At 36.6% G+C, this 18,313-nt stretch overlaps 2 protein-coding genes across 2 annotated transcripts in view; one reads left to right on the forward strand and one right to left on the reverse strand.

The window, feature by feature from the left end:
• Positions 1-2,410: 2,410 nt before the first annotated feature.
• On the reverse strand, positions 2,411-5,094 carry LOC140162566 (endoribonuclease YbeY-like). Its single transcript, XM_072185824.1, is given in 5 exon segments — positions 2,411-3,353; positions 3,705-3,773; positions 3,899-4,027; positions 4,713-4,874; positions 4,876-5,094. Coding segments are annotated over 5 exon segments (507 nt in total). The 5' UTR covers positions 4,924-5,094; the 3' UTR covers positions 2,411-3,254.
• A 299-nt stretch (positions 5,095-5,393) lies between these two features.
• The window catches only part of LOC140162568 (uncharacterized), a 36,443-nt gene continuing 23,523 nt past the window's right edge, over positions 5,394-18,313 (forward strand). Inside the window, exons 1-6 of the mRNA XM_072185826.1 lie at positions 5,394-5,560; positions 6,718-6,851; positions 8,888-9,034; positions 12,929-13,072; positions 14,942-15,045; positions 15,918-16,041. Of these exons, the coding sequence (XP_072041927.1) occupies positions 5,494-5,560; positions 6,718-6,851; positions 8,888-9,034; positions 12,929-13,072; positions 14,942-15,045; positions 15,918-16,041 (720 nt within the window). The 5' untranslated portion in view covers positions 5,394-5,493. The remainder of the gene's footprint in view (positions 5,561-6,717; positions 6,852-8,887; positions 9,035-12,928; positions 13,073-14,941; positions 15,046-15,917; positions 16,042-18,313) is intronic.

Here is an 18,313-nt window from a genome sequence, read left to right on the forward strand (position 1 = left end):
ATCTAGGTACAGCATTATGAAAATGATATATTCTGTCACAGTATCTTATAACATGATCACATATAAATATAAACAATAATTGTGTATTTACATTCACACTTACTTTCATAGTACTTCTACATGATTAAATTTTACAAAATTGTTGGTTATCTTGGAATGTCAAAGTCAGTACTTAAATAGGAAGCCCCGCCAGAGCAGTGCTTCTGGGGTGAACCAAACCTGCCTGGTTATCAAATTAATCAGTGACAATGTTATATTTGAATTTGACAGTTCCAATTGAAAGTTCTAATTGAAGTTTTAATGTTATTGCATTAATTAGCACCTGTCAAATTCAGAGATAAATTGCCACTGATTAAAATGATAACCAGGCAAGTTTGGCTTACCCCAGAAGAACTGCTGTCAGGGCTTCCTCTTTAAAGGGATGTGACCCGATTGACAGCCTCATCCCCCACTTTATTCTATCAAAATGGAGAATTTGGTATCAGAAGAAAGCTCATAATTATTTGTCCCACAATCACAGTGACATAGTTAGGCCTGAAATAAGTTCCATTTAGATATGTCATGAATGAACAAGTGGCCTTTGTGAAACACGATTTTGTGCTTCTAAAATCAAAATTGCTAACTTATCTCAACCTTGGTACAAGCCCTAATCTGACCTTTCACCTTTAATTGATGATGACAACATGGTTATCATTAATTAAAGCCATAATGTACGATTTTTATGATATAAAATCATGTAATTTTTTTCAAACTTGATAATTTGGCATAATTGTTAAGTTTACACATGTAAATGGAATCAGCCAATTTAGTTGTATTTGTCATCTCAGCAGAGCAATTTTGACATAATGTCGTATTCAGACATTAAGTCCCCCATAGAACTACATGTTAAACTTCCAAAATAGCCAATGGGTTTCTTTCACTTCAACTTGCTATTTCGGCTTAAAATGAAAGCATTTTGAGTAAAGAATAACAAATTAAAATATTATTGTACATTATGGCTTTAATTATACAAGTTGCATGATTATTTATAGCTTCAACATACTTTGAGAACTGAATACATTTTCGTTGAAAATACTGAATTATAAATATTTCAATCCATTGTTTAAATATTAAGCAATAATAAGTATTATATTATTATTATTAGAAAATGTCACAAAAAGAAAGTGTGTTAAAGAAAAGAGATGCATTGTTGTTGTGCAATACAATAAATTATTCAAAAAATCTACAACGCTTCAGCTTCATCTTACCACAATATTGATAATACTTAACAGGCCAACAACATTGCAGTGGTGGTGCTGGGGGGACATTTACACCCCTCCCCCAATTTTTTCTTGCCCTCCCCCCCCACTTTAAAGCAAAACACCAAATATTATGTAAATTTCCACTTTTGGGGGCAATTTTGCGCAACACTTGTCAATTTTGCCCCCCCCCCTGAAATTCACTTTGCACCCCAATGCCTCCAAAAAAAATTCCTGGTGCAGCCACTGCAACATTGATGTTTGTGATGGAGCTGGGAGGTTACAAAATGAAACAGAACTAATCATATGAAATATTATGCATGCTTTACCTTTACCATTATCCGGGGGCACTCGACTTTGGAAGTGACAGGGATGTGAGGACAGCAGTTTAAAACTAGGGGGCTTTCGGTGAGAGCCTAGACACCAAAGAGAGGGGGTCTTTCAGTGAGAAGGCCCCAAAAGTGGTCTTTTCGTGAGACTGGGAAAATCTTACCAAAAAATGGGGGGTTTTTCAGTGAGACTGGGAAAAAGTTTTGGTCAAAATATAAAAGTTAGTACAAAATTTGCAAAAAGTCATCAAAATTTTAAAAAAGTTAAAAAAATAGGAAAAAAAATAATGAAAAAACGGGGTAATTCGATTTATAGAAATTTGTCCAAAATTCTTGTAAAAATAGGGTCTTTTGGTGACAGGAAAATAAAAAAGGGGTCATTGAGTAAGAAGAAGAAGAAGTATAACAAAAAATGGGATCATTGGGTGAGAAGGAGTTGAAAAATGGGGGTCAATGTGGCCACACGTCCCTGTCACCCATTTTTAGTGAGTGCCACCTCCGGGACCATGATATGATGAAGAGAATTGGTCCTTTGTTTAGGTATAAAGTGAAATGTTCAAACTTGGAATGATGACATTGTGTTGCTTTTGGTCCCTTCAAACTTGGTATTTAAACTCTGGACAACACACATTGCATAAATCACTCAAATTTCTGCATCTCAACCATAGCTTTTCATACACTGATACATTATCAAACCCATAATGTATGATCTCATATTAAATTGGTTGATTTTTTTCAATACCTCATTTTTTTGCTATATTTATAATATTTACACATGTCCATACTTACACCAAAGTGGACTCAGCCAAATTCATTGTGTTGGTCAGGTCAACACTGTTACACATTAAGGTCTCCATAAAACTCCATGTTAAACTTTCAAAATAGCCATTGGGGTTTCTTTCACAGTTATTGCTAAATGTTATTTCAGTGTTTTTGCCTATTTAAAGAAAGAATAACAAAATTGAAATTGTGCATTTATGGCTTTATGAGAAATACACAATAAGTGCCTTGAGGGCCTTATGATGAAAAGTTGTATGTGATTACTTTTTATTTTAATCATGAGCGTAGCAAGTAGGTGGACAGGGTGGACAAAGTTAACTCTCTTCATGCGGGTGTCGACTGCAGACGACATGTTTTAAATTTTTTTTTTAATTACAAAATTTCAGAAATGTAAATTTTCATGACCATATTTGGAATCAGCATGAAAAATTCATTAAAATGAGTACAAACAAGCCTAGTATTGGTTCAGTAGTTCTTAAGATAGCTCTGATATTTTGAGAAAATATTTCAAAACTTCAACTTTTTCCGTTGAAGCTCATGGCTAGCACGCAGAGCATTAAGGGCCTGAGGGTTCAGGGGCCCAAGCAAAAGTGAAAATGAAATAAGGGGGAAAAGAGGAGATGCAAGGGCTTAGGCAGCAAGCCATGTAGGGAGTGTTTTACACTGCACCCAAATTTGTAAATACACATCCAGTTTTTGCCCGGGATTTTTGCCCACATGGCCTATACTTTGTACACAAATCTTAAATTTACACACCCAGTTTTTTTAATTTACACACCCAAACCTTCAAATCCTGCTTAAGACCCTGAGGAGGGTCCCTGCACTGTTCCTTGTCCACAGGCCTCCAAGGCTCTTGCTACGCCCCTGCATGTAATTTTATCTATACCTAGAAAATATTATCAGTATTTTAGTGGTCCGGTGGTTTACTGGTCAATGGTCCTTTCACTAGTTCTTCGCCTGTAACTTTGTTGAACTCTTTGATGATCTGTAGTTCTCTCTTGTACATCTACAAAGTAAAAGAAAAAGAAGAAATTGTGTTGAAGATGGTGACTACCCCCAATATTGTCTTCTGCAATTATTAAGTTGGAAAGGAGTGCTAACTCAGGGGAGTGGAAAGCAGTGGTGTAACCAATGGGGAGCAGGAGCCCATAATGAACCTTTTACTCTCCCATCCCCAAATGAGATTTTTAGAATTCATCTTATGTCACACGCATTAATTTAGTCCCATTAGCAAACTGACTGTCCAAAATGACAGGTGAATGGATGGCTAGCTAACTAACACCCTGCCCTGCACCAACCCCTTTGCTTGACCAGACCTGTAACAAAACCATCATACACACAGGAGACGTTTCCTCACCTGCTTCCACTGGGCATCTGTTTCATGTTTGTAGCCAATAAGATGACAAAATCCATGGATTACTGTGACCTGAAAAAATGGTTGAAAAAACAAATTTGTTAGCTTTTGTTAATAAGTTCTGAAAATAACTTTATATTTTAGCTTATACTGTGACTAATATCAAACATGAAGTCCTTGGCTTATAATAAACTTACCGGTATTAATACATCCATATCACCTTTCTGTTCTTCACATTTTCTCTGAATGTATGACATACCAAGGAACACATCTCCTAAGTCAGCCATATCACTCCAAGGGTCTGGTAATCTGCCGGGTGCCAAATTCTGAAAATGAAAAAAGGAGAGTACATGTGACCAGCTTCAACAAAACCCAGAACAAGTAGCCATGCATGTTTTTGAGTTTATAGGCCTTTAAAATGACATTCCCATAAAAAAAAATCTTTAATAATTTCATGTATTTTACTGTGGGACTAAATGGACTTTCAAATCCTTGAAAGTACTTATTAAAAAGAGGTTTATTTAATTGATAATTGACAGTTGAACTATGATAATCCCTATTCAATCCTGTGTAAAGCAGGAAACTAATTAGCCCATTACTCAGAACAGGGATATGAAAATGATATCAAGGTATCATTTACAAAATTATCCATATCTTGAAAAGTATTGATGCTATGTATATAATTTTGGTATACCATTTTAAAGCTTATTGTCCTGTGCATACATTTTTATTGAAATCATGAAATGTCAAAATAAAAAGCAACTTGTTCCTGGTTTTGTCAGAACGGGTCACATATATGTCAACATTAATTTTTGCATTACTGTGATTTGTTTTGATTCTTATAATTATTATCATTTTATTTTTTCATTTCTATTTTGTCATATTTTGTAGGTACATGTAGCTGGAAACTTTTTTATTGGTGATTTATGAAAGTACATCAGTACCCGGGCATCAGTACATAAAAAAAAATATAAAAAAAGTTTTAATTATAGTTACTGTTTAATATCATACCTCATGCGCAGGAAATGAGAGAACATCTGTTGAAGTGTCATGCCCACGATATAATCTATTCAACTCCTTTACTTGATTATCATCCATACAAATAACTGCCACATCATAACGTTCTATTCTCAAAATACGGCGAAGTGTCATGATGTCTGTCCGCATTTTTTTGGAAGTTGAAATCCACGGATTTTTGGAGATTCCTGAGTAGCAGAGTCATCTTTATTCGTCTGTTTGTGGTACGCGCTTCCAAGTGAATAAAGTGTTTTTAATATTTTGCAAAAAGACCTATTTCATCAGCTAAATCTACACACAATAAGGGCATTGACCACTCCTACATTGTTTACAAATGAATGAATGAAATGAACGTAAACATCAGGATCCGACGCGTACAATTATTTACATGACCTCACACAGCTGTTTAATTGACCTACGACTCGTTCATTATAAAAATAGGTGAATAAATTTAAATTATTTTTAGGATATGGGTAAAGAATAAAAACTTGTGCACTTGAATAATTTTTTTTTATTCAATTCAAACTATAGATTCTTCAAAAAATGTGCATTTGAGGACAATATAATGTAAAACATTAAAAGTGAATTTTGAATTTAAGTAAGAATTACCTATTTTTAAATTGAACTTGCCCAACAACGTTAAAAGGGTTGTTGACTTCCGGGTAAAAGGTCAATAGGTATTGCAACACATGTGGCCAGATTCAGTAAGCTTAAAAATACTCTGCTTCATCATAGCGGTCACTATTTTCATTTTAGTTAACATTTTGTAAGAGCCATGGGTAGAACAAAAGGAAAAGGAAAGAGGAAGCCTAAACGTGGACATGCAAAAGGAGGAAACAAAGGTAAGCATGGACGCTTCCATGTTAAGCTTTACTACTAAGTACTAGTCTACTTTATGTACCGGGGGTAACTAAAAAAGTTGAAGTTCAAAAATAACAAAATCATGAAATATTGCATGCTCAGTCATGCTGTCAAATCAGAATCTAGATTATAATACTTTGCTGTAAACCTTTGACGAGAGCATACTTTGCGAATAACAAAGCACCTTTTTTTTAAAGGGTAGTCCGTTTTACTCGCACCTTCGACCTTCCTGAGCTGAGGCGAGCACCAAATTTATGTTTTTAGCACCGCACCGACTGTGAGGTCCAAACGACCCACTTCCAGTTTAGCTCAACGAGCTGTTATAGGAAGCCACCCACTGAAGACTGAAGAATGTTTTTTAATTTTATATGCACGAGTCCAACAGCATTCAGCAACACACTGACACTGAATGACTGATACAATACAAAATGTACACGCTGTCGTTGTGTGACTGTGAGTTGCACAATGTCAAGACCAACAACATGTTGGTCAATATCACATGAAGTACGCTCTTATCAAAGCCTGTTTTGTTTTGCAACAATTATAGAATTAAAAGCCTCCCCCCCCCCCATTTTGAACAGTTAAACTTTACAGTTTAAAATTATTAAAGGGGGATGTAATTTTCTTTGGAAGAAGAGGGGGGGGGGGTGGAAATCATGAAATTTAATATCTCCAGCTGAAACATTTTATGACACTCCACCCCCCTTCCAGTATGTTCATTCCATTGATTGTTGGAACTTTAGGGGTGATGGCACACACAATTTTATTTTTAAGTGTAAACAAATTACGACCCCCTCCTATTTTGGCATGAAAATTCTTTGATCCCCAGTATATCCATGAGTCCCCCCATTCCGAAAAAAATGACAGCTAGCCCCCTAAATTGAAGTGCAATTATTTTTCATGCAATCACCCATTGTGAATTGGCTGTGTTTTACTTCCGAACTTACATTGCTATGATGTTTCATCAATTTCTGCTAGATTTCTCTGTCTCTAGCCCCTGAATGTGAAGCTATTGGCGAGCAAGTTCTTGACTTCTCAAGAGTCAAGTAAGCTAGCTCTAAGTAGCTCAAATGCTTTAAAAAACAAATTGATATTTAAATTATTGGCAAATATGTCTTTTTTCTTCAATTGCCTATAGAGGGAGAAACTGCAGCTAACAGAAGAGCAATCCCTAGACCCAAATCAACAATGACAAGGGAAGAAAGAATACAGAATAGGAAAGCCAAGAGGAAAACTGCTGCTACATACACCATTGATCAGCTCTTGGACAAAGTAAGTGTACTACAATTAAGGGGTACTACACCCCTGGCCAATTTTGTGCCTATTTTTGCATTTTTCTCAAAAATTATAGCGCATTGGTGACAAGTAAGATATGTATATGGGCAAGGACTACAACTACTGCACTGGAAATTTTATTTCAGCACAGACAACAGTTGTGGAATTACAGTCAAAAATGAGGGAAAACCAATATTTGATCAATAAATCAATAACTACTTGCCTTGAGTTGCTGAATTTTCAGTGCAGTAGTTGTAGTCCTTGCCCCAGTGCTGTACGGTGCAAAAACTGATTGAGGAGCCAATGGCGCCTAACTTTATAAATTTAGGCGCCCATCAATTTTGCTCACCACAAGTAAAAAAAGTAAGAATGCATATATATTCATAGGCATACATTCATACTATTGGATGGTACGGTATGTACACATTTTGCATTTGCTGGCGATTAAAAGCTTCAACAGTCGGTCGCCATTGAGCTCATAATCAATCTTCTCCTCCGTGATTTCATTTTGATTCACAACCCATCGTGTCCTTGGCTTCATCATACTCCAAACAATCAAAGTCATCGGCCCATGTTGGATGGAATTTACGTCGTTTAGGTTGAGCGGGTTGGGTAGAAGAATCTGTATTTCCCCCACTGCTTCCATCATCAGTTTCAACACGAACTTCCGGAGCAACAGTATTTCCCGATTTGCCTCCAAAAATCCAACAATGTCCTCTTCGTTGCCATTATTAAACTCCTACTCCTGATAAACTTTCAGCCCATCACACAACATAAATACACCAGCACACCCTCGATGTATTCACATGCAAAACACTCGACCGTACACTCTGCATTTTCTCACTGTGTAGCACATGTACACTTCACGATGTTAGCCTGTATAGCCACGTGCGTTGAATATTTATTGTGCATGTGAGTGACACAGCACGACATGCACAGGTCACAGTGGTACAGTAGTGAGGCACAGCGCCGTTGTGCTGTGTACGTGCTGAACAGTACATGCTCGCGGGTCACGGGGAATCCCGGAATGATGAATATTAATGATTATCCCTACCGGAAGTGTTGAACACTCGTGTTTACTTAAAATTATTTGCCAATTCACCCGAATGCCAGTGGATTTTTGTGTACAAAATGAGCATTAAATGGATACTTTATGGATCACTCATCATCACTGTATATTTTTTGTTTAGTCTGTGAGGTAAATATTGATTAGCCCTGGCGACTAACATGTGAAATGTTTAGTCGCCATTGGCGCTAAGAATTTGACTTTTGGTCGCATGGGCAAAATGTTAGTCGCCAATGCGACCAATTTAGTCGCACCGTACAGCACTGCTTGCCCCTATAATATACATATCTTATTTGTCACCTATGCGCTATAAATTTTGAGAAAAATGCAAAAATAGGAACAAAATTGGCCAGGGGTGTATTACCCCCTTAAATTAAAAATTCTAGTTTTTGTCTGACTCCACCTGTCAACCAAAATCAGAAATGATTTGTTTACGATTTGTTGTGATGAACTGATGATTGGAATGCAACAGTGAAACCGTGTGCCCTATGGTTAATTTGTACCTTCAAACATACAAACTATCTCAAAAGTCATTGGAGTCTTTCTTTCCTCAAGGCACCATGTCAACAATGCCTAGAAAAGCTTTTTGTCTTGTAATTTAAAGGTACCATCATTTTTCACCATTTTTCTCCGATGAAGGCACCAGATGAATCAACCTTTCTTTTACGCTACTAACCAATCACAGGCTGTGGGGAGGTGATCCTCAGATGGAAAATATTCTTCTTAATCCAGTCTCCAATTGTAGCATGACTATACCTAAATTGCAAATGGGGTGTGTATTCGAATGAGTAAATCTTTAGCTGTGTTGACGACATTTCCACATACTGTGTCCCCATAGCTAGAGAATCAAATACCACACTGTGGACTTGGGGCTGATACATAGGACTTATCAAACTGTCACCAGATAATAATAATAATTGATTTGTTGCTTCCATAATTAATATATCCACTCTTGTTTTACTCGCAGGTGGAAGAATGCATGGACAGTTTTGACTACGAACTAGCACATAAATTTTGCAAGAGGGCGCTAGAGCTGGATCCAGACAACGTTTCTGTGCTGGAGACATTAGGCAACCTTCTAGCAGAACAAGGGGATGGGGAAGGAGCTATGAAAATATCCTTTAACTGATAATTTGATGTGAGAATAATGAAATTGATTATATATATGGTCGAATCCAACCAAAAGTGTCCACGGGCCAAAAATAAAAGTCCGAAATAAAAATGTCTCCACAATTTTTTCCTTTTGTCCATTGATTGATGACATATTGGCCTTATAGGAACCAAAAGTGCCATTACTAATCTTGAAAAATAAATCCAGGACGTGTGATAGTAAATGTGATATCAAAACCCAATGTTACCTACTGAATACCACTAGGATGCTTTCACTATCGCAATACTAATCAACCTAAAACAAATGGAATATTCCCATTAACGCTTTTTTTTTTTAATGTAGACCACAGGGTGTCAGGAAAATGCTAGCTCAACCAGAAAATATTTGTTTTTATTTTTATAACGCGATCAATATGATCTTAGTCAATTTATGCTAGTTTATTTTTGAAAATGAAGTTTAGGTCAGTTTCTGTATTTTATTTATCAAATGAGTATGAATCAATTTACACATTGTATTAGAACGAGTAGGATATATGTTTTCAAGAAAATTAGGAATTATACGCATACACCTAACGCTTTATACAATGAAAAGGTGAAGAAACCCGGGTATTCGTAGGTAACATGAGCGATTTAACAATATCTATATTGAGTTTAGAGGTTTAAATTTTGCTATTATGGTAATGAATTAATAAAATGGTAGTTTTAGATTTCTTTCAGATGGTACGTCCAAATGAATAAATGCTATTACCTTAGATCAAAAAATTTTGATGCTTTTAGCAAGATTTTGACCACTTCATTTTGATATACAAGTAGTTAATCAGCAATTTTACATAATAAATAATTGTTGAATGAATCCGTATATGGGTAATAATAGTGTCCTGGGGTACCGCTTAAAGTTTTTGACAATTAATTTCCATTGGTAGAGACACTTCATTACACATGTCATGTATTATGCTGTATTCGTATAACATTTCAGTATTTGTAGGTAAGAATTAGACTTTTGGTGGATATCGCAATCAAAACTTCATTTTATAAAGCACTTTGAATGTATTATTTTCTTTATATGCGTTTATTGATACTTTAGACCCTATCATGTATTAATAATGTCGGTTCACAGCGGTTGAAAGAGGATTGAAGTAAGAAACAAAGGCACTAAAGTGACTTTAATTTGTGTAATTGCACACAAATCGCTTAAAACCGTTATTGCAGACTTGTGAAGTCCATCTTGGAGTCAGTTACGTCTTGTGGCCTTTCGTTTGAGGGCAACTACAATTAGCTTTATACCAGGGTCCTTCAATGTGTTGTCTAGATCATGAGACAATGAGAACAGTCGTTTTTTCCATGGTATTCGTAGGTAACCTTAGCGAAAACGTCAAAAGTTACCTTCGAATAAATCAATTTGGACACAAATTACTCAGAAACCAGAAGGTCGGTAAACATTTAAAATGAAGCACACATGACAGTTGACAAATCCAAGTATTTATCCCTTCTAATCTTCTTTGAATCTGATTTTTCGCTCAAATGAGCAGACCGTCACCTATTTCAGTACATATTTTTCACCAATTACGCCGTATTCAGTTTTGCATGGTGGGCATGTATTTGAATTCGCAACTTTCATTGACATATGATTTGATAGCAAACATACAGGCCTTTGTTATGTACCAATATGGGCATTGGCATGAATGGCGGTGTTTCACAATACTGTCATGATGTCAAATTGTATTCGTAGGTAACATTCGGTTACCGAAATTTACCTCTGAATACTTGCTTTTATTGTTGACATCTCAGAAATATTTAAACGCAGGCTATTGAAACTTGGTAGAAATATAGAGTGTATTACCCTGCACCTATTGCTTAACTATTGTTTACTATTCTCTCACTTTGTGGAAATGGCACAGCTTTTAACATGTATTCGGAGGTAATGCATATTTTTTACCAAACATAACTTTGTGCCATTTAGAATTTCTGGCAGCTAAACACAATAATAAAGATGTCCGAATGCAATGCATTTCAGTATTGGACATATCAAAGCTTGTATCAATTACGCATTTATTAGTGATTTCCATTTTTTAAGATATATCTAGTGCTATGAAAAATTGTATTTGTAGGTAATGTAAAAAAATACCACTCAAAAAATTATCACAAAAAATTCATAATTATGTACAAATATGTGAAAAATTGAACAGGCAATCTTTGAATACACACCTTTCAGGAAATCAATTTAGATTCAATCCAATGACTTCTTTTCATAACTGATTTATATGTTTTTAAAAATACTTTAAGAAATATTTTGAAAAAATGGGTAAAAATAGCATGTTTTGGGGTCTCTGTGTCTAAGTTTTTCACAGAAGGGGTCTTATTATATATGGCGCCAGCGTATGATCAAAGCGAATAAACACAATACAAAAACGAATGCCAATTGATTAATACTTTTAAGTTATGGCCCTGAACATGCCGTGTACACTTTTCGTTGGATTCACCATATATGCCATAAACACATCACGAAAAGTACCCCCCTTGGGGTAACCCCTCCTCCCCCCTAATTAGGAAATAATGAATAACACAGCACCCAGTGTCTTAGACAGCCAGATTTGCAAAACAAGGCCATAGCAGCACATTATTTGAAATCTTTGAACCCCCAATGGGCTATATAGAAGTCTGGTTAATGTTTTAAAGGTCAAATTAGGACAGGCAATTTCATTCAAATGACGGACAACCCTCAAATTTCTAGCTAAGACCCTGACAGCACCTCTATGTTGTGATGTCATTGGTGATTGAACCATAAAACATGCCTAGAGCTCATCATCAGAGCTCATCAGCCATCATTCCAAACTGTTAGATCCATAGACTAATACAGACTGTTCACTAACAGTCAGTCCCCGTGCTTTGTATGCTGTGAATCCTCGCATATTCATGAGGGCTGATCATACGAGTTTTTTTAACAATCACAGCAGTGTTGCATGCCTTCGCATATACATAATAGAGCATTGCATGTCTTTGTGTTTACGTGAAAGGCCTATAAAAATATGCGGTATTGTGTGCGTACTAGCAGTTTCGTCTGTCGCACTTCATGGAACGATCGGCCCTCATTATCGGGTGATGCTGAGACTTTGGCTGTTTGTGGTATGGTTTTGCAAATGAAAACACCGATATGGGCACAGTTTTGTGAAATCAAATCTCACCATTCCCCTTTAAAAATCTAATAGTTTGTTGGTACAAAGAATCCTTCTAGACTTGTAAGTGGTATTTTCTTCTGTGCAGTTTGAACTTCCACAATACAAACACTGTTCCCTGAAGTCATTCAGAGGGTGTGTATGGATTTCAACTGGAATAACCCATTTTGGAGCAGAAAGACACTTAATGGGTGGCTCCATTTGAAATTCGCACCCCCTCTGTGGAAGATTAAGGTCATGTTGTCCATAGAGGGTGTATGGATTTCAACTGGAATAACCCATTTTGGAGCAGATGACACTGAATGGGTGACTCCATTTGAAATTCACACACCCTCGGTGGAAGATTAAGGTCATGTCTTCCATAGAGGGTGTATTGATTTCAACTGGAATAACCCATTTTGGAGCAGACGACACTGAATGGGTGGCTCCATTTGAAATTCACACTCCCTCTGTGGAAGATTAAGGTAATGTCTTCCATAGGGGGTGTGTGGACAATAATTGGAATAGCCCATTTTGTATTTGCCTTGACTTAACTTCCTTTGTACTGCTTTGGCAGTGCAATAACAATGGGGGTTACCTGAATGGGGGATTCCGTTTGAAATTCACACTCCCTGTGTAGGAAATTAAGGTCATGTCTTCCATTGGGGGGTGTATGGACAATAACTGGAATAGCTAGCCCATTTAAGTCTGCTTGCTTATTGTATTTGCCTTGACTTCTTTTGTACTGCTTTGGCCGTGCAGTAACAGTGTGCCCCGATGAGGGCTTCTCCAAATATATGTATCTAGGCCAATTGATGGAGGGTAAGAAAGCCATTGAATGCTTCCAGAAAGGTGTGGAAATCATGACTAAGGAATTACACAAGTCACAGGTAAGTTAGGGCATAGATTTTCAACACAGGGATGGTGAACTGTCTGAATTCAGTAGAATTATTGGATTAATGTGTGAGGGATACTTTTCCAGTTTGAGCCATATAACTAAAAAACTGCAGAAATACCCTACCACGTTTTCACACAGAAAGAAGGCAGGATTCCCCTCGCTAAGCGCGCGCCTCAGGAAAGCTCGGTCATAAAACGGATGGATTATATGCATCAGTGATACACCCTGCCCAGGATTTTAACAAAAGAAGGCTAGCACAGGAAAGCTACAGGATGGCGCACACCTTCCTGTGTAAGGGAAGTTCAATATGAGCCCTTACTGAATGAGGAATTACAGAAGTAAGTTAGGGCATAGATGTTCAACACAGGGATGGTGAACTATCTGAATTCAGTAGAATTATTGGATGAATGCGGCCTATACAAAGACCCTAGATACAAGAGTGGATGCAAAATCTGCCATTGTGCACTGTGCACACGAACATCAATAGTGATTTTATTGTCCAACCATCAATAAAATCAAACTAGATTAAATCTCTTCAATAATATTGAAGTGAAATATTATTTTGTATCCAATCCTGCATCTAGGGTCCCCAATATTGGTCAATCAAATTGATCATGTATGGACCACATAAGATAAGGTGTGTCGGATGGCTGGAGCCATATTTTTCCAGTTTTAGCCATAAACTAGAAAACTGCAGTGTACTTCTTTGATATTAATACATTGATATTAGGGAGTGAGTCAAGGCAGCCAATAATGAATAATTGCATTTATATTAAGGTGGTACTACACCCCTGTGGTAAATTTGTGACTATTTTTGCATTTTTCTCAAAAAATAATAACACACTGGTATCAAAAGGTATGTATATTATTGGGGCAAGGAATCCAATTACTACACTGAAATTTCAGTGACTCAAGACAAGCCATTCAGATTATATGATAGGAAATGAGGTACATACTAGCGGTACCTTATTTCTTAGCATAAATAACAAACCGCTTGTCTTGGGTCACTGAAATTCCAGTGTAGTAATTGATTCCTTGCCCCAATAATATACATAACTTTTGTTACCACTGTGTTATTAGTTTTGAGAAAATGCAAAAACAGACACAAATTTATCGAGGTGTAGTACCCCTTAAACTGGCATTTTCGGCGGGCTAGCAGGTACCCGCCGAGATTACATACCGGGCAGGAAATACCCTGCCCGGGTACCAAATATTTTGGAATGCATTTTGAAATCATTAATAGAGTATGACATGAATACAAAGTATCAATTTTCATATTAAAAATACAAAACATATTGAAATTTTCTTAGGTCTTGTGGTTCTTGAGTCAGGGCTAGTAATATATCAAAACAGAAGTTTTGGGAGTTTCCCCCCTTGTAAGAAAAATCATACACATGGGGTGGAAATGAATCCCTTATATCAAGCGCAGTGATTTATAGTGTGCTAAGCACAGGCACAGCGTGTAGATGTTGATCCACAAGCCTCAGCACACTTTACAGGTTGCCGCTGACCACTATGGCCCCTCATCATTCCATAAACCATTTAACAACAATTCAGAGACTTTGCTGCTTCAAGAGCGCACACGCTAGACATTCCACAAATAACCTTCACAACCAGCATTAGCTCCCCGAGTTTCGTATGGGTTACAACGAGACAAATTAGCAGTGAGTTCCTTGTCCAGGGGAATTTCAAGCTAACTCAATTTTGTAGAACCCATGCCATTCTTTTTGTGTGTCACACAAATGTACAAGGCCGCTTTGTCAGCACACTTGCAGGGCAACCAGAAAAAACAACTGATTTCACTACTGAACTTGATATCCCATCATTTGAAAACTTTATGAAATTTGCTTGTTATTCGCAGAGTGAAGGTGCTTGTGCAGCAGCAGAGTCTGAAGTGGCCGTATCAGAGTCTGATATTTCAAGTGCCTATTGCTCAATGGCAGAAATATACCTGACTGATGCTTGGTAAGTGTGACTATCTATGTATTTTTTTCTGATTCATAAATGATCTCATTTGGTATGGTGATTATCAGTTCGTAAGGCAATAAAAGATGTTTTTTAATGTCAAGGCTTATCAAGGCAGCAGTTACAGGGATGCAAGTTTTCTGGTTTTTTTTACGGATTTCCGCTTTTTCCGGAATCCGGATCCCCGGAAAAAATTTATTAATTTTGATTAAACATTGTTTTACATTTCTGAATGTGGAGTATGATATTTTATCATAAAAAGAGAGCAACAAAAAAAAGGGGGTGATGTGATACCATCCCTAGCGTTTGCTAAAAAGATAGTGCTCTGATCAAATGTTCGGCTTACTCGCTTCGCTCGCACCGTTTCAGGTGTTTTTTTTCAACAGCTACTTACATCCCTGCAGTTATCAATAAATGTTGGTGGGTTGTCACCAAGATAGCGGTTTACCTCCCACTTGAATCTTTGCGTATTCTTGTTGGAAACAACACCTTCAAGAAGAGCATTCCATATGGTAGGGAAGAAACAATCTTTTGTGGCTAGATCTAGAAACTTTCTCAGCAAGATCGCAGAAAGTTGTGCAAAAAAGGGCATACTGCTTTGATGCATTGAGTTTTTGTTTGTTTTGTTTTGTACACCTGGGTGGAAAGGAGTAATCAAGTTATAGGTGCCTACTTACTCACGGCCCCAGGCACAACATGATGGCGTAGCCAGGGCTCAAACCTGCAACCAATTATGAGTTGGAGCCCATTCAGCTCGGCCACCATACTCCCCCTGTATTTTTGCCTAATACTGAAAGATGAACTTTGATGCAATAGTTGATTGCAATTGCTGACTTTAAAGTGATATAATTTTTTTATTTGTTTTCCTCTAGTTTTGAAGAAGAAGCAGAAACCAGGTGTAAAGAATGCCTGGACAAGGCAATAGAACACAATCCTAGCAATGCGGAAGCATTTCAAATATTAGCAAGTTATTGGCTATCAATGGAGAATAAAAAGGTAAGTATGGGCTGTTACCATGGGTACCGCTAGGCTTATGTTTGGGGTCCCGGACTCACCAAACTTTAATATGGACCCCCTACTGTTTAGTTTTCTGCATGTTTGGGGGTCCCTGCAGACTCTGGAGTGTTTTGTTCTAGCACTACCCCTGGCTGTTACATTTTTAAATCCACACACCCCTTATGGAAGACTTGACCTTAATCTCCCACACAGGGGGGTGCATTTCAAATGGAGTTGCCCATCCAGGTAATCCCATTTGAAATTCACACTCCCACTCCCTCTGTGGGAGATTAAAGCCATATTATAACATTTGCTGAGGAGAACGCCCTCAAAATATTTTTTAATTCTGATTTTTACACGATTGTAATGTACTTTAGTCAATAAAGATACTCTGCTAAAATCAAGACTTTAGGTGATGTAGTTTTGTCAAAATCCGAGATTTTGAATAAAATGATGGAACCGGCGTTTTATTATTATGATGGAAATATTAGTCGAACACATATGCACAGTACGTACACGTACATTTTCTATGCTTTACATCACTTGTTCGGCTCAAAATTAAAAGGGGACATATCTGACAGTAAAAGCTAACATTTTATGTAAAATATTTTTACAGAAATGTTATAATATGGCTTTAAGGTCATGTCTTATGTAGGGGGTATATGCATTTCAACAGGATTAGCACAATGTTGGTGTGATTTTAATGACCACAGGGACATCTCCTGAAACTGAAGCGTAAAACCAGTGGGGTATCTAGGGGGTGCTAAGAGTGCAACAAACTTGAAACTTTAAAAGTAAAATCTGGACGGCAAAAATATAAAAATCATTGTCTGAATGGCAATATTCAAGCATTATAGAACATGGACAGGACAAAAAATATTTCATGTTGCATAAGAGGTGTGCTACATGCCTGTTTGTGATTAAACTAAAAGCATAGCAATGCCTTCTTGCTTGGCAGAGATATCATCAATTAATTTGAGTCAATTTTGAAAAACGTAACATCATTCAAGATGCATGACCATGTCCAACATAAAAATCATGAATTTTAAGAGTGGACAAAAATAAAAATTGAGTTAGGCATTGTTAATATATTTTCACTCTGATTTATTGGTCAATTGTTCAAGTTGATTCGCTGTGCATAAAATGATTACACATAATACGATAATCTAAGTAAATATAGCTACACAAAATATGATAATCAGAAGTTTTCTGTGGCAAAAGTAAGCCCAGTAGGCCTATTCTTAATTCATGCTTGTTTTTGCAAAGGTGATGTACATTAAAGGCCCACTCAGAGAATTTCTCTAAACTATGTTTTGTTAGACTGCACCACCAAATTGTCAACAATAAATGAAGAGCTCTGTTGCAAAAGCCCTTACATCCACTTTTGATATAAAATTGGATCGGTTGAGCCCATATTTATTGGTCGAGCCATGAGTTTTAAAATATTGGACGAGGCGTGAGTCGAGTCCAATATTTTACAACTCATAGCTTAAACCAATAAATATTAGCGTAAAAACATCAATTTTATCATTATTATATTTTGGATCCAATGTTATCACAACTTGGATCCATCAAAACATAATAATGGCTAAAATTGAGTTATTGGTATGATACTATAGTGTGGGTAAAAATACACATTTTGGTGGTTGTTTGACCTTCCCTTCCGGAGATATCGTATATTTCCCGTTTGGAAAATCTTAGGGAATTTACGGAAATTTGAACGTAAAATCAATATAGAAATTTAGGAAAATAAATTTTTGTATATAGTAGCCTTGAATGTTCTTTAACTATTACAACCAAAAGGAACTGTTTTGGGGTCATTATGTTTGAAAAAAATCATTGTAATAAAGGTTGTAGCTTTGGAAATGCTCAAAAATGGCATTTTGACAGATTTAATCAAAAATTCATAATTAAAAAAAAGTAAATGAGATATTTCAATTTTTCTTTTTGATTTTAAATGCATTAGTCAAGTTACATAAAGTATTGCAAACAAATGGGCTCAAATTTGATTGCAAAGGTGGTTTCTAGAAAAGGGGTAAATTTATTTTATTGCAAAAGCCCTTACATCCACAAAATGGGCAACATAAAAGAAATCTAGGAGAAAGAAAGGAGCTAAATGAATTTTTTAAAAAGCAAAAAAAGAAGAAGACAAAAAAGGTACGGGTAGGCCTATTATACGGGTTATGGTTACAGTAACTAAATGAAGCGGAGCAAACTAAAGAGGGAAAGAAAGAAAGTAATCAGGAAAAATAAAAAAATAAATAACAACTGA

The sequence above is a fragment of the Amphiura filiformis genome, chromosome 10, assembly GCF_039555335.1.
Source record: "Amphiura filiformis chromosome 10, Afil_fr2py, whole genome shotgun sequence".
NCBI classification, from domain to species: Eukaryota; Metazoa; Echinodermata; class Ophiuroidea; order Amphilepidida; family Amphiuridae; genus Amphiura; species Amphiura filiformis.